General features: G+C 32.0%; 2 protein-coding genes across 6 annotated transcripts in view; one reads left to right on the top strand and one right to left on the bottom strand.

Annotated features, from left to right (window-relative positions):
* The window catches only part of LOC148616357 (dynein axonemal heavy chain 8-like), a 110501-nt gene extending 92350 nt beyond the window's left edge, over positions 1 to 18151 (top strand). Inside the window, exons 70-89 of one of the 2 annotated variants that reach the window (XM_088583290.1) lie at positions 26 to 115; positions 363 to 455; positions 801 to 905; positions 1825 to 1963; positions 2787 to 2901; positions 3096 to 3286; positions 3541 to 3662; positions 6309 to 6427; positions 6601 to 6803; positions 7477 to 7550; positions 10090 to 10242; positions 10477 to 10632; positions 12136 to 12252; positions 12462 to 12563; positions 13525 to 13685; positions 14353 to 14509; positions 14730 to 14882; positions 15293 to 15482; positions 17383 to 17504; positions 17657 to 18151. In XM_088583290.1, coding sequence (XP_088439416.1) covers positions 26 to 115; positions 363 to 455; positions 801 to 905; positions 1825 to 1963; positions 2787 to 2901; positions 3096 to 3286; positions 3541 to 3662; positions 6309 to 6427; positions 6601 to 6803; positions 7477 to 7550; positions 10090 to 10242; positions 10477 to 10632; positions 12136 to 12252; positions 12462 to 12563; positions 13525 to 13685; positions 14353 to 14509; positions 14730 to 14882; positions 15293 to 15482; positions 17383 to 17504; positions 17657 to 17944 — 2850 coding nt within the window. In that variant the 3' untranslated portion in view covers positions 17945 to 18151. Of the gene's footprint in view, positions 1 to 25; positions 116 to 362; positions 456 to 800; positions 906 to 1177; positions 1192 to 1824; positions 1964 to 2786; positions 2902 to 3095; positions 3287 to 3540; positions 3663 to 6308; positions 6428 to 6600; positions 6804 to 7476; positions 7551 to 10089; positions 10243 to 10476; positions 10633 to 12135; positions 12253 to 12461; positions 12564 to 13524; positions 13686 to 14352; positions 14510 to 14729; positions 14883 to 15292; positions 15483 to 17382; positions 17505 to 17656 lie in introns of those variants that run through there. The other variant, XR_015922164.1, reaches the window with a different exon arrangement.
* Positions 18152 to 18311: 160 nt separating this feature from the next.
* LOC148616356 (uncharacterized) lies at positions 18312 to 23488 on the bottom strand. Of its 4 annotated transcripts, XM_088583296.1 has the most exons (7): positions 23285 to 23471; positions 22344 to 22478; positions 21288 to 21482; positions 20095 to 20200; positions 19752 to 19802; positions 19364 to 19438; positions 18364 to 18596 (listed from the first exon to the last, which is right to left on the bottom strand). In XM_088583296.1, the coding sequence occupies exons 1-6, from the start codon at positions 23310 to 23312 to the stop codon at positions 19405 to 19407; spliced, it is 549 nt and encodes a 182-aa protein (XP_088439422.1). In that variant the 5' UTR covers positions 23313 to 23471; the 3' UTR covers positions 18364 to 18596; positions 19364 to 19404. The 4 variants fall into 4 exon arrangements, with proteins under 4 accessions (XP_088439424.1, XP_088439422.1, XP_088439421.1 ...); XM_088583295.1 differs by lacking the exon at positions 19364 to 19438 and having other exon boundaries at positions 23285 to 23470; XM_088583298.1 differs by lacking the exons at positions 19364 to 19438; positions 22344 to 22478 and having other exon boundaries at positions 18312 to 18596; positions 23285 to 23488.
* Positions 23489 to 23929: the final 441 nt, after the last annotated feature.

Raw genomic sequence — 23929 nt, 5'->3', positions numbered from 1 at the left:
TTTTATCAGATCTTGTTCATTTCAGGTGAAAGTTGGAGACAAAGAATGTGATGTTATGCAGAATTTTTACCTGTATATGACAACTAAGTTGGCTAACCCAGCTTATACACCAGAGGTAATAAATTATCTTGAAGACAAGATTCTTTTATTATGGTCAACTATTTATTTTACTGAAATATTTTAAGATATCAAATAATATAAATAAGGTTTGCTTATTTTTTTCATACGACTTTTGGAAATTTACCCTTGAACAGATCGTTTTAGAGATATTACAATAAAAAAAAAACTCAATGATACTTTAATATTTGTTAGGTTTTCTTTCAGGAAGTAAAAAAAAAAACTTTTTGTACATCATTTCATAGGTCAGTGCCAGAACATCCATTATAGATTTCACTGTTACAATGAAAGGGTTAGAAGATCAGCTTCTTGGACGTGTCATCTTAACAGAAAAGAGTGTAAGTCAGTCCTTAAATTTGTGTTTGATCAGTGTACTGTTATTGAAAATTCCACTTTACCTGATTAATGTAGGTAGTTCAATATAGGACTTTTAATTCCTTTCAACAAATTGCAATCTTCAAAAAAAAATTTGGATTTGCAAATCACATTCTCTGTTATAAATTCTATGAATCTAGTCTCACTATGAAGATAGATGCCATTAAAAAGTATTTCTTTGGTATCCTTATCCTTTCAACAAGGCCAGTTATCTTAAGAATTTAAGCAAAGTCAATTTGTTACACTTTATAAGTGAAACACAGTTTAGCCATAACCCTTACTTCACATTTTTTGTAAATTTTTTACAGGAATTAGAAGCAGATAGAGCCAAGCTGATGATGGATGTGAATACCAATAAAAGGAAGATGCAAGAACTTGAAGACAATCTACTGTACAAGCTGACTAGTACAAAGGTACTGTCAGGATTTTTGAGTTATGATCATGAATGACATGTGATCTTTTCTGTTATCTGATAGTTTGGTTATTTTGAATTTAAAATCTGTTATATTTTCTTGGAAACTGAATATTGTATTTCTAAGTTACAAGAGTGTCATTAATCAGAATTATCTACTGCGTCTACTCTTAATAGATCAAAGAGAGAACAAAATTTTATATGTTTTGAGTTATGTATCTGTTATTATTATTGTATTCATTCAAGTATTGCTACTTTTCAATTTGTCCTTAGAAAAACTTGTACAGGTAAGTAGAAGTGGTTGTGGACACTAATATATAGCTTAATTGTAATCTATATAGCACATGTGTGATAATTTAAATATCAATTTATAGCACCGTCCTATAATAGCTTGCTTCTATAATCTACCATATTACCAGTGATACTGCATGGCAATCAGGCGGCTGCACTTATTTTGCTTTAATTTCTCTCTCTGCTGTTTTAATATTGTATTACTACTTGTAAGGTGTGTTTCAATCATTAGACTTTTCTGTAAACAGGGATGATTTTCTTCCATTTTTAGTGAATTTCCACTATTTCAAATCCGGATTTTACTGTTACGATTCTTTTTTTACTGTATATTTACTTCTGCTTTTGCCAGTGTCTGCTTTGTTGACCTCGTAAAATTGTTTCTGTGTAAACCATAATAAAATTACATTTCATAACATTCAGTCACATAATTTTGTTTTTTCATTTATATTATGATTTATGAATGTTATTCTGCTTCCATTTTCTTTTAAATGAAACAATTTTAAAATTATCCTTCTAAAGTCTTATATAATTTGTCAATGCCATCTACATTTTATCTGTCTGTTCCTTTTTTTCTGGATTCTATCTAAGTGTAATCTGTTTATGATAATAAAATGATGAAATGATTTTAGGGATCTTTAGTTGATGATGAATCTTTGATTCAAGTGCTGTCTACAACCAAAGTCACAGCTGCTGAAGTCAGTGAAAAATTAATTGTTGCTGCAGAGACAGAAATCAAGATCAATGAAGCTAGAGAAGAATTCAGACCAGGTCAGAATTCAAATGTTTGTTTTCTTTAATCAAAATTTATATTTAACCCTTGTCATGCTGCACCTGGACTTGTCCGGGATTGGTTAAGTTTCCGCTTTATTGGTTCTGGCAGCGTTAATCTTAGTTTAGAAAAGCTTAATTTGTTTCCATCTGCAAGCAGTGTGACTGTGCTTTAAATTGATACTATCTGATATATAGTTTTAAAAGAAAAAATAATTACTGGAGAGCTGAAAAAAGACGTCATGAGTTTCCTCTGCCCAAAAAAGTGAGATTTTTTAGAGGGTAGAGTTCATTTCTCAGCCCCTTGTCAGAGCAGAATTGATCTATAGTGCTGTATTTTGTCTGGAATCTATTACCATTTCTATGTCAACCCCTTGTATTGACTACTTCCAGTTTTAGGCCAAAAATTGAAAAAAAAATTCTCATTTTTTCACACAAGTGACCCTTCAGGAGACTCCCAACCTCACACTAATGACTGCAACGAACCTTATTTGACTTCAGTGGCCTTCTCAGTGAACAAGCTGTGGGATGAATGTGCTTTGGTTCCTGTTTTGCTCCTGTTGAACCCCACATGTAGCAAAAAAATGGCCTGAAATGGACAAAAATTACCATTTTCGAATGACAGACCCATTTTACAGCATTGATTCCATGTTTGCAGTACTAAAGAAAAAGACTTTGCCAAAAACTTATGACTAACAAAACTGCAGGCAAAGAAAGTGCCACAGCATTAATCCAGTTTTCTTAACAGTTTAAAATTAATTTTGTTTTCATAATCCAATAAATGGTTCATATTGATATTTAATTTATGTTTTTGGTCTTTCAGTTGCTGCTAGAGGAAGTATTTTGTACTTCTTGATATGTGATATGAGTATGGTGAATAGAATGTATCAGATCTCCCTCAAACAATTCCTAGGACTCTTTGATATCTCCATGGCAAGGTGAGCAACTGGTCTATGTACTGCAAACTAGGGATTTATTTTTCAATGATTTTTTTTTTATACTGTTGTATGTACTTGTACTACTAAGATATAAACCTATATATGTATGATCCTAGTTTACATGATTTATATATTTGTTCATTGAAATAAGCAAATACAATGATTCATACACACCCATTTCTTCACATTTGTAGGTCAGAGAAGAGTCCAGTTACAGTAAAGAGGATAACCAATATTATAGAGTATCTCTCCTTTGAATCATTCAGATATACTTGTAGAGGATTGTATGAGGAACACAAGTTCCTCTTTGTTTTGTTAATAACATTCAAGATAGATTTACAGAATGGGAAAGTGAAACCTGAAGAATTTCAATCCTTCATCAAAGGTATGGTGATTTCATTTTACTTAATAATGGTTATTATCACTACTTCCATTAATTAGTGTGCTAGGGTAAAAAGTTGTATCTTTCCTAGTGATGGAAAAAATACACAAAAAGTTTTTAGATACTGCATTCAAAGGTAAAAATCTTTCTTTACTGTCTTTTGGTAACAATAAGTGTTTAGAAGTTCAATAAAAATTGAATGTTCTTTCATCTCTTGTAAAATGAATTAACAGACAATTTATGTTAATTTAATTCAGGTGGAGCAGCTTTGGATCTAAATGCTGTGACACCTAAACCAGCCAAGTGGATATCAGACATGACATGGTTAAATCTTGTACAACTGAGCAGTCTATCTCAATTCTCTGAGATCTTAAACCAGGTAAAAATCAAATAAATATTTACAATCAAATACATAAAGTTATGTTACAGTGCTTTGTTCAAAAACCACTTTTGGTATTAAGAGAAACACTGTTTATGTCTTTCCTTTTTAGAATTTATGTCTTCTACTTCTTGCTACTACATATTCACTGCTGTATATCAAAAGACCTTTGTCATGTTTATTTACATTCAATCAATAAGGCCAACTTTTTTTATGATCTCTTATGAAGGAATTTCTTTTTAAAAATTGGGTCAAGGGGAGCAAATAAAAATAAAAAATAAAAGTCAAAATCTTGGTGAGTCGATGGAAAAAATAAAAATAATATATTCTAATTGTGTGAAAAGTAAAAGCTTTTGATACCAAATTTTAATATACATTTTACTTCTCCAAGTATTAAGACTGATTGATACTGTTTTCACAATGAAATGCACACAGATTTTGACTCATCCACTTTCAGGAGTGCTTTTGGAAAGGTGTATGAAATATTTTCGATGTGTAGATACATTTGTACCCCTTTCCCAGTTTTTGACTACATTTTGAAAGTGTTATGAATGGGTATTTCAATTCATTTGTAAACATTTCAACACTTCAATATATTTTTGTCTAGGTAAATACATCAGAACCTATGCTACATTTGATCTAATTGTCACTGATCAGTTATGTTTATTAGAATCTCATTTGTATTGTGTCATAGGTATGACTGGATGTCAGCATCTTATTGATATAATATGTTTTGATCAAGGATCCAGAAACGGTAAAAGATGCCGGTCATTGACCGACAAATTTTGCAAATGAAGAACGACCATTTTCCAATATCGGACATAAAAAATGTCAACCCTTATAAATTACAGTCAGCCTGGTTTTATTACTGTATAAACATCCTGTCTACAGGTCTCCTAATTGTTTATTTGAAATTATTTGACAGGTGTACCTCAATATTAATAAGCCCATGTGCAGCCACCTGTGACTGCGATTTTACCTGTAATTGATTAGTTGATTGCATAATTTAATTAAAGCTACATGTGCAGCACCATTGCATATATGAATTAACTGAAGAAACTCTGAGAATTTTCATACATTTACTACTGGATTTAATAAAGGAAAAGATTGACAAATCCATCATTTTCCCGCCAATCTTTCAGTGGTAACAAAAGCACATGGTGCTGAAACTACTATTCTGTTGTAGTTTGTAATTATTAATTCATCGATTGAATCTTTTTAATACAGAAGTCAACAACCCATTAATGTTAATATACAAAATGTATTCACAATTTTATTTTAAAAATAATCAACATTTTTTTCGTCACTCAGAAGTTTTTGGCTGTTTGCCGATGTGATGAAAAAGTCTGAGAGGCACAATTTTTTTGTTTACATGTCAGAAAATCCATGTGTGGTCGCAACCAATTTGTTCACTCGTTCAGATATTTTGTAAAAGACAGAGTACGTGATTGAATAACACAAATTCCAATATTTATCTTTAAATAACTAAGGATTTTTAAAGTTAATTCTTGATCTAGACAGGTAAAAGACTGACACGAATGTCGGCTGAAAATTGATAAAATGTCCAACATGGGCTGTCAAAATTTCCGGACCCTTGGTTTTGATAATGGATTTTATTAGTAGGTGAAATGATCTTGATACAAAGCTGTAGCTGCAGCTGAGATGAGCCGTGTTGTCCATATTTGGTTTATGTAATTTGGTAGTTCAATTTATAGAAGTCTATGTTACAATTATGACATGTACATTTATTATAATGACCAGTAATCAGCAGCTGTCCAAGCCAGATAAAATTGTAGTTATAGGCAAGATGTTTACCAAGGCAGTATATAAATGTGATTCCTTTAATTTAACCATAGAGGATAATCTTATCTCTTGGTGGTTAAAGAGGAGCATTTTCCAGATAAGATGATTATTTTGAATTTGCAATTGGTTTGAAATAGTTACATCAGTATCAATCGCAGTGGTGGAATGTTGGATGAGTCTTGTTTTGTGAAATGCAAATTATGTGCAGTAGGTTTTTACTGTGTTACAAAATATGTTGAGATTTAGACATAACTTTTAGTGTAATATTGCGGGCTGGTTTGTTGGGCAGTATGCCAGAATGTTGTTTGGTTTTTTAGCATAATACTGCATTTATTATATTATCATACAGATCATGGAGTTAAATATATAAATCCTTGTGAAGTTGTTTGCATAACAAAAATGTTCATGAGACAGTGGCAGGACACCTTTGTTATAGCCAGTGCAGCCTTCTCATCAACAATCTCGTCAATTATTTTGTTGACGGATTGAGAAAGATTTACCTTTCTGCATTTCCAATAATAACCGGTTTGAAATAATCGTAGGCTGACCCTCCATCCGCTTTGTTGTTGTGGTCGGACATTGATCTTCAGTTTAATAAAACAATTGCTGATTGGTCGCTTCTTTTTTAATCATCCAATGAAAACTCGTGACCTATTTTCTTTTATTTTTAGCTTGGGATTTTCTTACAAATTTTCCAGGAGTCAGCGGAATTTACAAATATAAAATGACATTCACGTACTTTTATTTTTATTTTGTTTTTGGCTAAAATAGGGTTAGCAGTCCTGTAAAAAAATTTATAAGATTATAAAAAAATGTTGGCCTTACTTAAAATTATTTTTATAGGTAGCTCGAAATGAGAAAGGTTGGAAGAATTGGTTTGATACTGATGCTCCTGAAGAAGAACACATGCCAGATGGATACCACACATCACTTGATAGCTTTAGAAAACTGCTATTGATCAGGTATATAACTTAAATAGATTTTATTGTATTGGAGGCCACTTATTACAAGTTTATTTTGATAAATAATTTTGATACATGTATATCTTAACTGGTCTTTTTTTTTTTGTTTTTTCATTCAACCTTAACTATGATGTTTTTCTTAGTTTCACTCACAGTGATTTCTTAATACATAGATCATGGTGTCCAGACAGAACAGTACCACAAGCAAGAAAGTATATAGCAGACTCCATGGGACTTAGGTATGCTGAGGCAGTACTGCTGAACTTAGAAGAGACTTGGGCTGAGAGTGATCCTAGGACCCCATTAGTCTGTCTTCTGTCTATGGGTTCAGATCCTACTAACCAAATAGAGGCACTATCTAAGAAATTACAATTAGGTATCTATTACATAAAGGAAATTACTTGAACAATTAATCACGAGTGCCGCAAAAAGCAGAATTTGTTCTTTAATTGTGATATAATATTTAACACAAGTTATATGCCAGCTAAGCTTGCAAATATGTTAGAGATGTCAAATTAGATATACTTGGTGCTGCTTAAAAATTGTCTATAATATTACATAATATGCAGCTAGAAATTACAGGAATTGTTGTTGGTCACATGACCTAAACAAGACAACTTGGCACAAGAGCAGCAACACTGACTTTAGAGTAAGACTTTAAATTGTTCACTGGTTTTTAAGAACTATCTGTGTTTTATGATGACTTTTGTGTATTTGAATATTCCGCCACCAGCATTTAGGTATTAGGAGCATTGATTATACAGCTCTTTCTCCATAGATATGTATGTTTGCACCATAAATAACTGTAGCAACAGTATCCATTTTCTATATGGATCAATGCATTTCCACCTGCTTTAAATTCTGTCCATCTGACAGTTCCTCAGCCTCTAGCATTCCTGCCTCTTTATGATTGCATTTGATTGTATGATTTTTTTGGAATGTAAGTGATTTGATGTTACAGCTTGTAGGGGAGTAAGTATTTTTATGCACAAAAATCACAGTAATTTTCATCTCCACATATTTTACTATTCAGTGTCATTTTATTTCAGAATTCAGAGCTATATCTATGGGACAGGGTCAGGAAATTCATGCCAGAAAATTGATAAATCAGTTCATGCAATCAGTAAGTGTGTAGGCACTGTTTGAACACCATATTTTTTTAGAATTTTGAAGAAAAACTTCAGAATTTCAATGCATGAATGATTTAATGATATTTACTATAATTACAGAAATAAACAACTGCTTTGGTCATCTGTCAGAGAGTCTAGTTCATATATTAACTTTAACAGTTAGATTTAATGGAATTTCTCTATGATTGTGATTATCATTTTTCTTTTCATCTTGCTCTCTTTATGTTTACTACTTTATATATGATAAATGCTTAAAACCTTTGGTAAGAAACTCCACTAACTTGAGCCCTGCATGCATCAACAATGTGGGTTTTCTCTCAGTTCAACCGTCTGTTCATCTGTTAGCACAATCTCAAAGAAAGTACATAGTGCCCAACTTAATACAGTCGACTCCACTTAATCGCATATCGCTTTATTGCATATTTCGGTTATTAGCATAATTTTCTTCTGCACAAAACCATTTCCTATTATTCTATTAGGGAAAAAATCGCTTATTTGCATAGGCCTTGGAGGTGCATTTTGGTTTATTGCATAGAGAATTTTGCCTCGTCCAGGTAAAGACAGGTTTTCCCAAATTCTATTTTAAGCCTTCGGGTCATAAATATGTCAATCATATTTATTGTTGTAAAAACTAGATTATCATCAATCAGGAGGTGTTAATAATGGATTAAAAAAATCATGGACATAAAAGACAATATAAATGATTTCTAATTACATTAAAATAAACAAGCACCTAGGTGAACAATGACTTCTGACGACATGCCGAACATCACCTTATGATGCAGCTTGAGGTTCGGCTTGGGGTATTTTTTGTCCCTATTTAAATTCTTCCGACTACAAACGATTATCAATGTAAATTTAATTTTCTTTAATGAGCTGAACAGTTTTGAGTGAGCTTGGGTTACTAGGCATAAATATTATACGAAAATTAAAAGTCATTCATTCAGTACAATGTCTAATGAAATTCAACTACCCTAAGGTGCCCCATACTATCCACACTTCATAGGAATATATCGAGGTCAATGACGCGTATAATACACAACTATCAGTGTACAATGAACAGAGGAATAAAAACACACAGACCATTTCAAAAGTCCACAAACTGCAAACATTGATGAATATTACACTGAATCCTGGCTGAAATATGAAATATGGGATTTGCTTTCGTAGAAAGGTCAGGAAATTACTAGACTATTTATAGATGAGAAACGTGGTTTTACTTATAAATACACACAACATAAAGAAGGTCAATAAACAAGACAAACACAATATATATTATTATTTATTGATAAAAGAACAATACAATGAGAAGGTCTATAACAATTAAATACCAGATCAGAAATGTTGAACAGTGATATCCCTGGTTGATCCACAGTATCGTTGTCTTACCTGAACTCACACTTCCGGTAAAATCGTAATTTCGGTTATAAGAATAGCCCGGTTATTTGCATAATTTTTACTGGCAAATAGGCTATGCAATTAAGCGGAATCCACTGTATCGTACATGCTTTCATTATCATTTGAAGATAATTAGAATTTGGTAAGAAGAAATTGTGGGAATATTTTTGAAGAAATTCATTTTTAGCTCACTTAGACAGTTGCTGTATGTGAACTACTGTCATCACTTTTCATCTGTCATCTTCTTCAAGTACTTCTTTGTCTAAGAATCGCGCAAAATGTATATAAGGTGTGGCACATGAAGGAAAAAAAAACACAGAGATTTTATTGCATTAACTAATTAATTATACCTGATAACTACTAGAAATAACCATCAAAGTGTTTGTAAAATTTGCCTTTTTAAGATTTTGATAGGTCGAATTTAATTAAAATGCACAATGGAAAAATGGCTGGAAAAGTTTCCCACACTCTTTCCCTATACAAGCAGTCAAAAAATATCTATGTCACAGATGCTTCAGAATAAACTTATGTAGCTTTTTGTTTGTTTTCTAGATGTACTGAATATATTTTAGGCAAAATTGACTAAATTTGAGAGAATTATGTGCCACCTATTGCCTGATTCTTACACAGAATGGTACTTAATTGTTAACTTTTATTTCAAAATCTACTCATCTTAACTGTTTAGTGAGTGGTAATTTTAGTCACCAGCAACTTTTGAGTATTTACCTTAAAAATACTATTAATCAAGCTGATTGTCCATAAAATGTGCCTGCCACTGCTACTTTTAGATCACATGGGTAAAGTTTGCAATTTCCATATGTCTAAAAACTAGGAGAAATAAAGAAAAAAAAATAGTGACAGCATTTCTTAGTCTTAATTCCATTCTTTGTTCTCTCAAACCAAGATAGAGTACCAGTATTTGTCCCTGTTCTTCTGATAGTTCAAATTATATGGCCACCATATTTCTAATATTTCAGGTGCATTTTATGAACTTTAGTTCAGAAAGTTACTTGACATTTTGTAAACACTTTCTTTTGGTATGACCCTTTCTGACTTAAATCAGTATTCTAGTTGACCTTTACTCTTCAGACTGGATATGATTTAAAGTATTTATAAATACCGCTTTGATTTTAGGGAGGATGGGCATTGCTTCAGAATTGCCATTTGGGCTTAATGTTCATGGATGAGTTACTTGACATACTGATGGAAACCCAGCAGATACATGAACAGTTCAGAGTCTGGATCACTACAGAACCTCATCCAGGATTTCCTATCAGTTTACTACAGGTCAGTTTGGGTTAAAAACAAATTTATTGATTAAGACAAAAAATACAGCAATGTAGTCTTAATTTTTCAAACTAAAAATTTTATTGATATGACTGAAACTTTCTACAACAAACCACTAATTTTCTATAAATGAGAGTTGTTTAAATTCATCTTCTGAATGTTTGTTAGGCTTGTTATATTGTTTTATAGAGATGCTGGATAAGTTTGTACAAAGATGTTATTTTTGTTTCATAGACTTCTATTAAGTTCACCAATGAGCCACCCCAGGGTATAAAGGCTGGTCTAAAGAGAACATATGCCAGTATCACACAAGATTTCTTAGATGTTAGCAACATGCCACAGTGGAAAACCATACTGTATGCTGTTTCATTCTTGCATACTGTTGTTCAGGTATTAGAGGATTCTATTCCTATCTATTATTCAAAGTTTTTAGCAGTTACCATGTGTTGGATCCTATACTCAAATGTTTATTTTTAAACAAGTTACTTTGAATAATCTTTTACTAATATCTTACCAGTTGATATTTTTAATTAGTTTTTTCTGGAATGTACCATATTTTCCAGACTACAAGTCAATGTGGAGTAGAAGTTGAATTGCTTAATTCTGACCAAAATTGACGATAAAAGCATAGATAAGTTGAATTCGGCATATAAGTCAAGGGTCATTGATATTGTACGTGTCAGCGAAGATCCGAGTAGAGCAGTTTGTTTTCAACAATATATTATTCCAGCAGTGTTACTGAGTATAAGATTTCTGAATTGAATAAATATCTGTGTTTTTGTTAAAGTGTACTTTGTCCGCAAGTTCAATTATTTTTATTGAATGGCGTGTCAGTGGCTCTTAAGCCATAGATCATTAGAAGTACGAAATCGTAAACATGTCCAATGTGGGCAGCCATGTGTGAAATAAGCGGGAAATTTGTTTGATGAATTGGTCATAATTGCGAGCGGTATATGTAAACAATATTACCTGGTATTATGAAATGAAATAAAAAAATAATTGTTACCTGCAAATTTGGTTGCAATTAGCAATTTAGATAACACCTTAATTGAATTATAATTTGAGCCACGTGCGAATGTGTTGAGACATACTGTAAATGGGTATAAATTTGCATATTAAAGGACCGATAACTCCAAAATACTCGATAATGTTTTCCAAGTTAAAAAGTGAGTTTTGTTAACGTATCTTCTAGAGTTTTTATATTTTAGTGGTTTTAAAGTTTCTGAGTTTTTATTAACACCATCATATTTATTCATAAAGGATAGCGTCAATGATCAATAATATTCGAATTCAATCTCCAGTTTGACTGTTTGAATACTGTAAATGGGTATAAATTTGCATATTAAAGGACCGATAACTCCAAAATACTCGATAATGTTTTCCAAGTTAAAAAGTGAGTTTTGTTAACGTATCTTCTAGAGTTTTTATATTTTAGTGGTTTTAAAGTTTCTGAGTTTTTATTAACACCATCATATTTATTCATAAAGGATAGCGTCAATGATCAATAATATTCGAATTCAATCTCCAGTTTGACTGTTTGAGTGGCAGCTTTCATTAATTGCAGTTCACCAAAAATTTTGAATTAAAGCAATCAAAAGTGGACTAAACAAATCTAATGATATGCATTGTTGATGAATATTTTTCTTTAAAAATCCTTAGATAAGTCGAATTGGGCGATAAGTCAAGTCTGACACTTTAATGAAAAAAAATATTGACTTATAGTCTGGAAAATATGGTAACTATTTTGATTTTTGTCAATCTACATTTTTTTTACCATAAGGAAAAATAAATTCTATCAGTTCTTGTTCCCTTTGTTTTGTTTCTTTTTGGAGAATACCTTGTAGATGACAAGTCTGTTTTACTTATGTGCAGAAATAATTATGTCATTAACAGGAAAGAAGAAAATTTGGTCCACTTGGTTGGAATATTCCATATGAATTCAATACAGCTGATTGGGGAGCTAGTGTACAGTTCGTGCAAAATCATCTTGATGATGTTGATCCTAAAAAGGTCAGATTTAAAAAAAAAAAAAATATATCTAAGTGCATGTTTTGGTGATGTTTTTTTTTTTTTTGGTTTTTTTTTTTGAGAGGGGGGAGGGGGGGGGGTAAGTACTGACATAGTTGACAATTTGTTAAATTTTCAAGCGAATATTTAGGTTTATTCAACAGTCCTAACATTAAACATGTTAAATGCAGGTCATTTTTAATTAATAACAGGGAATTTCCTGGACCACTGTCAGATATATGCTTGGTGAAGTCCAGTATGGTGGCAGAGTTACAGATGATTATGACAAGAGGTTACTGAATACATATGGCAGGGTAAGACCTTAACTCTAAATATTTTTATTCTCTTGCTAAACACAACTGTGAGCTTGTAACACCTCAAAACACATCTGATCTCTCTAAAACCAGTATCTTTCAAGCAAATGTGGTGCATTCATCTTCTTTTTACTTTTGTTTAGGTTTTTGCAAACTTTTGTGTATGAAATTCTGTGAAAAAATAAATAATAATTTTTTTAAGTCAAAGGTCATAGTCACGCAGTTGATATCATTATATACTGAGGGGATGCTACACATTTACAAATATTTTCTTCAATTATTATACATGTATACTGGTGATCTAGAGTTTTTCCTTAAATTCCTGTAAAATACTTATAAGAACTGGAAAGGGACTGCACTAAACAACTGCATATTCCAATTGCCTAATCAGGCATGAGAAGCCAGCCTTAAACCTTTCTTCGGCAATTTCTAGATGCAGATGTTTCTAATTATATCAAATACACACGACTCAAGCATTTTTTGCATAGGCAGATCATGCCATCACTACTTTAGCAGTGCCTAGTTCACTAGTACGAAAACCTGTTATTTCATCTGCATGTACTATTTTAGTCCATTCATCTAGATTGAAATTTAATTTGCTGTGTGATGATAGGTGCAAGTTTTGGAATCATTGTTTAACAATCTTGACTTATAAGAGAGGTCCTAACATGCCCCCAGTTAATGTTTTGACAGGCTCTGTTAATTTAGAACCATGCATGGAAATACTTCTATTGCCTTTGTTAAGAGGAAAGCTGTAAATTTACTTCAAGACCATCAAAGTTTCAATTAATCCAGTTTTTACTAGAACTACATGCTTTTTTACATAAAACAAATTTTTGGACCAGACAAAAAGGTATCCTTAACCCAAACATTAAGTCATCCAAGTTGAAGAACACTAGGACCAGCTGTATGGTCATATTAGATTGGACACTTCTTACCACTTAAACTTTCTTTTAACCAGGTATGGTTTGGTGACTTCATGTTCACTGATGCATTCCAGTTCTACACAGGGTATAGAATACCTAAATACAAGACAATGGATGAAGTAATGGGAGCTATACTACAACTTCCTCTTGTCGATTCTCCTGAAGCTTTTGGTCTACATCCTAATGCTGATATAACGTAAGATAAATCCATTTGCAGAAAATTTTGAATGTCAAAAGTCTGTTAGTTTCACAACAAATTTCCTTATTTGTGTTTTCTTGCATATTTACTCTGAATAACTTTTTTTTTTTTTTGGGGAGTTATTTCTCATTGTAATAATCAGAATAATATGATGTGAAGTGAGGTTTTTGCAATGAATTGCTTAGCCATAGTCAGTAATTCTAGTTTAGATGCAAGTTTATCTTTAAAGTACTATCAAATCAGAAATTCTGTGCTTTTTATCATTACTTACTCAAATGCCATCTTTATCTTTCTGTGATATAAAGGGGAAAATCTTACATAATGTTATGTTTGACAGTTATGATTACAATCCATTTAGTGGTTTATATTTTATGCAATCATTACAAATTCATCCAGGAAATGATTCATTAATTGAATAATCCTAGATATCTTTGTTTCCATGGAACACTTTACATTATAATATAATTTTTGACTGGTTATAGTTAATAGATGCATATGCACATATAGTTTACTTTGCATGATTCTCAGTTTGAATAATATTTTAGAAGAAAAAATGAGCATTTGAATGTCTTTTTCCTTTTTTTTTTTTTTTTTTTTTGGTAAGAACCTTGTAATATTATGGATTCTGTTAGATCTGTAAGTTATGATTATAAACTGACTTCAGATACCAAACAAAGATGGCTACATCAGTATTGGAGACTATAATGAGTATCCAGCCTAAAGATAGTGGTGGTGGTAGTGGGGAGACCAGAGAAAGTGTTGTATATAGACTAGCTGGTGATATGTTAGGAAAACTACCACCTGACTATATACCTCATGAGGTAAGGAATTAACACAGATTGATCAAATGAGCACGATTTGGAAAATAATGTTATAGTAGTTTTTAAATCTTCAACACAATGCATAATTGTGTAAAATCTTTGTGATGCTTTTAATTTGAGGCATGCATTCATTGTTCAAGGATGTTTAAAAGTTATTGATGCACTATTCTCTTTACCAATAATGATTTTACAGATTTACAATCAACTTATTTATTTGTAGGTAAAAGACAGATTAAGGAAGTATGGACACTTACAACCTTTAAACATCTTTCTGAAACAAGAGATAGATAGAATGCAGAAAGTTATTGGTGTGGTCAGGACCACTCTGACAGATCTCAAGCTAGCTATTGATGGTACTATTATTATGAGTGAGGTGAGCTGTTAACTATAAAGTAAATTTTTAAAATATGTTAAGTATTTGGTCCTTTGTTTTTATCTGCTGAAATGAACATTCAGTTGATATACTGCATTTTTATCAACTATGAAATACTGACCTTGACATGGTGAATGTTTTTTTTCTATTTTTACATCTTAACATCATATATCATATTCGAAAACTTTTCTATGAATATTGATAATCATCAAATATCTCACATTTTGAAAAGTTCCCATTTGTTTTTAATCATTTTCTAGTTTCAATGTCCAAATTACCAGACATTAAATACAAAAATGAGGAGACAGATGTATCATGTGAATTAAGCACAGCTGTTTATGGACTAACTTTAGGATTATCTGAGTAAATATATGTACAAATGTGAATGTTTTATAAATATGTGTTTTTAGAACTTGAGGGATGCTTTAGATAACATGTTTGATGCCAGAGTTCCTAATCTGTGGAAAAAGATATCTTGGCAGTCATCAACACTTGGATTCTGGTTCACAGAGTTATTGGAGAGAAATGATCAGTTTAACTACTGGGTGTTTACTGGCAGGCCTGATGTTTTCTGGATGACTGGCTTCTTTAATCCCCAAGGTACAAAAATGTTATAATAGATCTGGGTACCTTTTACACTGGATGTGGATTAAGTATGTTTGTTGATATCAAAGACTGAAAAATAGGACGTACTTGTTTTTTTTTCTTGGAAAATGATCAGTCTATGTAACTGTGCTTCCTCGCCAAAGTCTATTTGAGCTTATGCCATCACTTGGCATCCAATGTCTATTAACTTTTGTTTTTAAATCTCCTCTGAGACCACAAGATGGCCATACCAAAACTATAAATAGATCAAGGGGCTAATCATTTAATTGTGACTATATCTTGAAAATTTGAAGAGATAGAGTGAATTTGAAAGCTGATGCAGATTTACAACTTTGAATTCAGGATCAATTTTCATTAACAACGTTAACTCCTTGTTAGAGTTATTGCCCTTGAAAGGCCACAAATGATGTTTTTGCCGTCTGCAGCCAGTATCTTGAAAACTATAATAGATAGGGAAAAAAAATTTCACTGTATATAAATGATCCTTATGGTAAGGTCTGCAAAAGTCTTATTTGGGTCAATGTTGTAGGACAACTCCTTGTTCAAGTCATTGCCCTTAAAAGGTGAAAAACGACATTTAAATATTAAACCAATATCTTCAAGTATAAAAGATAGAAAAAAAAACTTTTAATAGATGATCCCCTATATTAGGCCTACAAAAGTTTAGATAGAAATAAACTTTCAATTTATTTTATGATCCTTAAAATAAGGCCTACAAAAGTCTTTATAGGTCAAAGTTGTAGGACGACTTCTTGTTATAGTTATTGTCCTTGTAAGGCAAAAAAATGAGTAGGTGAGCAATTCAGGCTCATATGAGCCTCTTGTCAAACTTTCCAAGTCATTGAAAAAATGTAGTTCTGCCTAAGGTTAATTACCATACCTGTTAACCTAGTCAAACTTAATTGTAGGAGATTTCCTCCAAGACATCATAAAATTGCGGGAGATTTTGCGTGACGACATTATCAACATATTTTGTTGTTATGAATTAAATAAAACAAAGGATTTTAAATTTTTTTTTTTTTTCAAAACCATAAATACATGATATATACAAATGAATCAACAAAATGAATTACACATGTATTCACAGAAGTGATGCTTGGTATGGCATAAAATAGAGATTTTGCCCTATTCCAATGTTCATAACTGTCAATGAATATGGTTTTGATGGACCTGCTTCCATCTTTAAAAATGCGAACAAGAGTAGCAAAGAACTTTTTGGCACCCCTTCCATTGCTTTCATCACAAAAAATACTGCAGGTTTCTGTTTATAGTTTTCAATCACTGTAGGTTTGTAGCCTCAAGACTTGGTACGTTAACCTGCTTTATGATTTGGGTGCATTTAGTCTTTTTACATTAAAATTTCTCTGCAATTTTTTTACAAAGTCGGTAAAATGATCAGCCAAACAGAACAGAAATGTTGCGTTCAACCACTAAGTTTATAAAATCTTGACATAACTATCCATTCAAAATCGTAAATTATGCTATTTGTTGATATGAAAGAAGATACTTCTAGACAGACTTGTATATCAATCAGCTGTTCCAAGCTTTTTGACAATAAAGCGCTTTCACAACCTATGCATTTGTTAACATAAACGAAAATGGCAGACAAAAATTGATGAAAATTTGATAAATTCAATTACGGGAGGTTTTTACTGGAAAAATTCTTGAAACTGGGAGATTGATGCCTCCCACACAGGAGATTTTTTTTTTTGCGGGTGAAAAGGTAAAATTATGGGAGACTCCTGCAAAAACGGGAGGGTTAACACCTATGTTTATTACTATTTGAATTGAGTTCTACATCAGGTCAGTTTATGGCATTTTTTATATAGAGGGGTCACATCATTTAATATTAACATTTAAACAAGTGAGTCAATGCTGCTTTTGTAAATGACAGGTTTCTTGACTGCCATGAGACAGGAGGTGACCAGAGCACACAAAGGTTGGGCTTTAGATTCTGTCACATTACATAACGAAGTCATCAAACAGTTCAAAGAAGATATCAACACAGCACCACCAGTAAGTCTTAACTAACTTACCTATATATATAGTAGTATATAGTATTAAGTTCCAGTAGATATTTTCACATATTATTCTTAAAAAATATTATGTGAAACAGTTTTGTGTTTAGTTTGATACCAAGTGTAATATCTTCTCTGTTGTTTTTTCAGGAAGGAGTTTATGTATATGGTTTATACTTGGATGGTGCTGGATGGGACAGAAGAAATTGTCGATTGTGTGAACCTCCAGCCAAGGTTTTATTCACTCCCATGCCTGTTGTTCATATGTATGCCATCAATTCAACTGCACCCAAAGATCCAAGACTTTATCAGTGTCCTGTATATAAGAAACCACATAGAACTGACTTGACATATATAACGTTTATTGTACTGAAGACAGTACAGTCACCAGACCACTGGATTCTAAGAGGAGTTGCTGCACTGTGTGACATAAAGTAAACAACAGTCTGTATAGGCCATCCATCATATTACATAACAAAGAAATGAAAAATCTTGTCAATTATATCTGCATTTACCTTGACCTTGGCAAAGATATTATGCATGTTTTTATTGTTTTTATTAAGTTTACCTTGAAATTGTTAAGTACTGTTTTTTCAGCATGTTATGTGTTTTGCTTTATTATTAATAAACTTTTTTGACTTTTAATGTGTTTGTCTTGTTCAAGTTGAAATTCTTTTAAGTCTTAATTTGTTTCTAGCGAAAATTTTCTTTTATCTACTGGTACATTCATTAATAGTGCATTATTGTGCTTAAGTGGTCTTTTTTGCCAGATATCTTGCTTACGATAGAATTACTTACTTAGAAGTATGCATAGTGTGTAAGCTTCATTCTTTTTTTCAGTCTGATATTAGACAACCTTATGTTCAGAGGATAGTTTAATTCTAGGCTTAATATGTTGTTTTTTATTTTTACTGCATAATGGTTTTAAAAACTGCTTTAGTCATCAAATCATAGTTAAGTATAAATTATTCTGGCTTGGATTACTTCTTTGAAAGCCACCAAATCCAACTGTAATCTGGCACTGTTGTAAAGAAAGAGTATGTTGGGTACACTTCAGGTGCTGATGTGACGTATGAATACACTTGGCGAACTGAAATGAAAATATTAACCATGATTCAAGTTAGATTAGAAAAAAATAGAAATATTTGCTAAGTTGAATTCTTTTTTTTTTTTTTTGATGTAATAAGGGTGAATGCTCTAAAAGTTTTCACTGTATAATGTGCAAGTATTGTATTTTTTATTTATGTATTTGAATCAAAACTCTCCTGTGCCTTTAGTCTATACTGAAAAAAAATCTGATCAACAAAAAAAAAAACATATTTAATTATATACACTTATAATTGGCTGTCAGTCATGTTACATTCTGATGTTCAAGTATTAAAATATGCATATAACACTGAAAAAAAACTTATTACACGTTATCATTAATTCATCATCAATCTTATTCAGTTATTATTTTTTTTAATGACAAATTACTTTTGAAAGTGCAAGATACTTAATTTCTATTGAAAATTTGAATGAAATTACATGTATCACTATCTTCAAAAATTAATAATACAAGTTTGACATTTACTGTTTTTTATGCATCGACTTTTCAATGCAGTATTTTGACTCCTTGCAAAAAAATGTTATATGCAGACCCAGATGATTTTTTCTGGTATTTCGTTATTGCAGCACTCAGTTCATTATGATGTAGTCTGATATACAATAAATCATCACATGAAGTTGTGTTTAAGAATCAGTCAGATGGGGTCATTAGAAGAGACTAGGTGATTTATGCTTCAATTTTGATGCACCTAAATGTTGTTGAAAAATATTTTAATGGGTTACATTTAAGTGTAAAAAGCTTTATTTTACCTGCATAAAATTATCTTGCTATCTCATGCATTGTTTCTAGTTCACAATTTCCATGAATTTCCAACATGATATGTTCTGCAAAAATTAAGGTGTATCACCTTGGGCCTGACTTTTAAATGGACATGAATTTAAGTGTATCAAGGTGAAAACTAAGTCAGTAGTCATTACTGGTATTTTGCTGTCTAATTATTGAGGAATGATTTTTTTAAGTTGGTATTATTTTAGCAGGGAGCAAGTTGTGTAATCTCATGTAAAATAACTGCACAATGCTTGACCTGTAGTCAACTAATACAGATGTGTTTCCTATATACCTTTCCCTTCATGCTACTATCATAGGTGTATAAGGTTACATACATATATGTATACTACTAAATATTTCAAGTGTTACCTTTTCCCAGGGTCATTGAACCACCTTATGGAGTCATCCTGTGATACAACTCTGCAAACGAATACACCTAAATCTTAACAATTTTACAAGTGGAGTAATTCCAGAGATCCTAAAAATCCATGCTCTATCATGCATGGAAGGTTCAGATTTAATTAACAACAATAAGTGTTCTCAAGATGCCAATAACAGTAAACTGAATTTTTATATCTGGGCATTTATTTTATAATTGTAGGAATTCAAAATTATTATAATGCACAGTAGACACATCAAGTAAGCCATTAAATTAAAATTTAACAAAACTAAGAGAGCCATCAGAATTAGAACACGTTTTTACGTCACCTACATTTCACATTCTCCATGACGTAGAATAACGTGGTGTTCAACTATTGCATCGTGTAACGGTGGACAACTTCCGGTATTTTGTGTAGGCAGTTTACCACCTTGAACTTCTGTTAATATAATATTTTGTTAAGTTAAAAAGACATGAAGCACATAGATGTCAAGCCTCCCGATATTTCTACACTCCCGCTAACGTGCACGTCCCAAAGCGGGGGATTTAGCTGCATTCAGAAATTTCTCCCGTCTTATTAGAATCGTAATTGATTACTAAAGTTGTTCTCAAAACAAGTTGATATAGAAGCTGTGGTAAAGACTATCATTATACTACAGTGAAACATTGTGGGTTTTTTTCTTTCAGGGAGGGGATGTCACGAGATATTATTGCAGTGAGATTGGATTAAAGTTCAAATAAGGTCTTTTGTTATACGTAAATCAGGTCGGAAAAACAAAACTTCAGCAAATCTGCTTTGAGAAATTTTTGAAAGAGGGCATTTTTAAATGTTAACACCAATGAGAGCATCACATAGTACTTGTAGTTACGGTTTATCGTCACTTTTTTTTACATTCACCAACACTGACTCTGACTACAGACAAACCTGTGGAATTGAGAATAGCTTTTATCAATTCTGCAGTGAGTGTCAAAATGAATATACTTCTTATAGTGTTTTGAGATGTTCCCCTATATGTTTAAGGCGAACTCTATTCAAATAATAGTTGAACAATATGCGATTTAAACTGTAATTGAGTGGACTGTATCAAGCGAAACTCGGGTGTTTGTCATCAAATGGGACTATTTACAGAATTGATAAAAGCAGCACAGCATTTTTTTTTTATTTTTAATGTAACTTTCTCCTATCTAGAGCACGTTATGCTTTTTTCGACTTACATAGGTATGTCTGAAGTTAGAGGTGAACTTGAGACCTTCTTTGTCGAAAGGTAATAATGAACTTTAATGGGAAAGAGGTGTTTTATAATATTTTAAGCAATGATACAAGCATGAAAAGACTTCTTTATTGTCTTCGTTTTTTTTTATACTTTGCACCCAAGCTATATAATACCTTTTTGCAGGGAAGTTAGCGAATGTTCATCCGATTACATAGAAAACATGCTTTATGTGTAAAAATGAACCTTAAAAAGTGTGCGTTAGAAGCTCCAGTGTATATGAACTACATGCTAATATGTTTTTTTTAAACTAACCGGTGGCTTCCTCTGGTTCCATTTCCTCTGCCTCTATTGTTGTAGACTGTACTCGTTTCTCTGCCTCTGTTACTACTTTCTCTGTTGTTTTCTTTGTTGTGGACTTAATAGCCTTTGATTGTCTGGCTGTATTCTGAATCTTACCGGCAGGTGGTTTCCTTGTGGGATTGTAGAAATCATTTTGTTCCATCGGATCTTAAATGAAATAACACGTCATTTTATTGCAATGAGGTGTTCATGTATGGATTGGATTTGCTTTAGAGAAAGATCAACGTACCCATAATTAGAGAAGAGAGGGTATCATTTACAATGAAATCGCAATAAGTTTTTGTACTTGTAAGCCTGCTTTCTCGTAGCTACAGGTATAAGGTAAAGATTTCTTAATATTAAAGGCGCCAAGGTTTTTATAGGTATTTTTTTTGTCGATGTATATTCACCAGTCAGAGGGGTGAATTGTAATACACCACTGTCTGCCCGTGAATGATTTAATATTTGTGTATGTTGGTAAGGAACCAACCCTTCCGTTCTTTTTCTCAGTCATTGAATGTTAAACACCCAGTGAAGAAGTAGTAATGTTAATATTAATAAATATTTGCGTCCAAAATTATTTGAGGCTTTAGCTCAGTTATGTATTTCAAGCCGTGTTAAGTAGCACTCCAGCTAAGGATCATGCAAAATGTGATTCATGGGTAAAAAGCCTACATATTTTTATTTTTGATATTTTGTTTGAAATGTCATAGTAAACAGAAACTAACACGTGGTTTTTTATATAACCCGTGCTCTTAGGATATAAAAATTGTATAGAATGCACTGTAGATTTCAAAATTAAGGGAGATAACTCTGTAATTGACGCTCAAATACAATAGAATCTACTGGATTTTCAATGTTGATTATCTTCTAAGAGCAGACAGATTGAAATGAATAATTACATATTTTATAGTAAAGACCCATAAAACAACTTAATTACAAAAATAAAAATATGCAGCCTTTTTTTAGGGTGTATCACATTTTTTCAGATTTTGCATGATTCTTACAAAGACAGCTACTTAAATTTACCGTTTGCAAACGGTGTGGTAGGTATTGATGAATTGTTTGTGGTTACATCTTCTCCTCTTTCTATTTCTTCGGGTATATCTGTTGATCCCTCAGGGGAGGATGTTGTCGTCCTTAGACATTGAACACAGACAAATACTGAAACATAATTTTGTTGCTTTGGTAACTTCACTGAAGATAAACGGACTTCAACATAGTCACATAAGTATTGTTTTAAAATAATGACTTGAAATTACGCGACTGAATTTGTTGTTTCTGTTCCTATTCAGATAAAGCAGCGGTATTATCAGATTACATTTGTAGTGGCTCGTTGCACGAAGACGTCACTGACCAAGTTATGGTCTGCATACTATTCAGCTGGTCCAGCGTGTGGAGTTTTTGTATCAAAACTTACACGTTGTACATTTTACTATAAATTGCGGTCACTTACTTTTTCATATAGTGCTCAGTGGCTTACACCTAAGCTACTAGTAATTTGATAAGGTTATGTATTCATAGTAGATTGAGGTTGTCACTGTGATATGATCGAGTGCCCGTTTGCAATATGATAAATGATACCCCCTCCCCCTCCCCATCTGTTATTGAAAGATATATATAGTCTCTACTTAACCTCCGGAGCACCTGAGTTCTCTTGCAACTTCATAATATTTTTCATTAACCGATAAAAATGGAAATTCAACAAACACCATACAAGTTCTAGTGAGTTTTTTACGATTAAAAATTCGATTGCTTTGATTTAAAAAAAAAATAAAACCGAAATGATTATTTTTTTTAATAGAAGGTCTTGTGTGTACATTCTGGAAAGTGCAGTCTATATTTTGACCATCCACATTAAAATCTATTTCATCTCGAGTGACTTTCATTTCCTATTTGCTAAAATATCTTAAAACAAATTTTGAATAGAACATTGTTGTAACGCCTATTATTAGCTTTGTATTACCTACCTGACATTAATGTAAATATCCGTATCATTGTAAATACTCCCTACATATCAGATTTAACTATACTATGGATACAAGCAGGTTAAACCAACCCGTTTAGACAAATATGTTTCCTAGTCTAATAAACGTGTTCAGTTTCAGTTTGATTAATAATTGTTCAGGTAAAACCATTCTAACCAATCCAAGCAATTTCATTGTCACTGCCTTGTCCTTACAAGACAAAAAACTACCCCAACTAATACGTTACATGGTTATTTGGTTAATTACAAATGGCTTTAATTGTCACCTAAATGCTTAGGTTGTTGCAATCGTGTATTTTTATGTCATTTTGGTGTCTATAGAGAGTTGGTTTTTTTCGAGGCAGCGCACGTTTTTTTTTTTTTTTTTTTTTTTTTTTTTTTTTATCGATTAATTTTGTTTGAAACTCAAATTCAGAAGTTTGCATATCTCGCATTTTTAAACTGTTTTAACTTGAAAAAAATACCTTAGAGCTGAAGAGATGTGGACCTATTGACCATGAAGTTTATGACAGTACTATCAAGACAATTGAATATGTTATTAATGTACTATAGAGCTAACACGCGGATGATATATTTAATGATGGTCTTTTAAGTACCTCTCTTGCTATATTTAGAGTTATATATGAAA

This window comes from Perna viridis, chromosome 5 (genome assembly GCF_037379345.1).
Source record: "Perna viridis isolate PV_CMFRI_1.1 ecotype Kerala chromosome 5, ASM3737934v1, whole genome shotgun sequence".
Classification (NCBI taxonomy): Eukaryota; Metazoa; Mollusca; class Bivalvia; order Mytilida; family Mytilidae; genus Perna; species Perna viridis.
The sequence above is the reverse complement of the archived record's forward strand: the minus strand, read 5'-3'. Positions and strand labels throughout refer to the sequence as shown.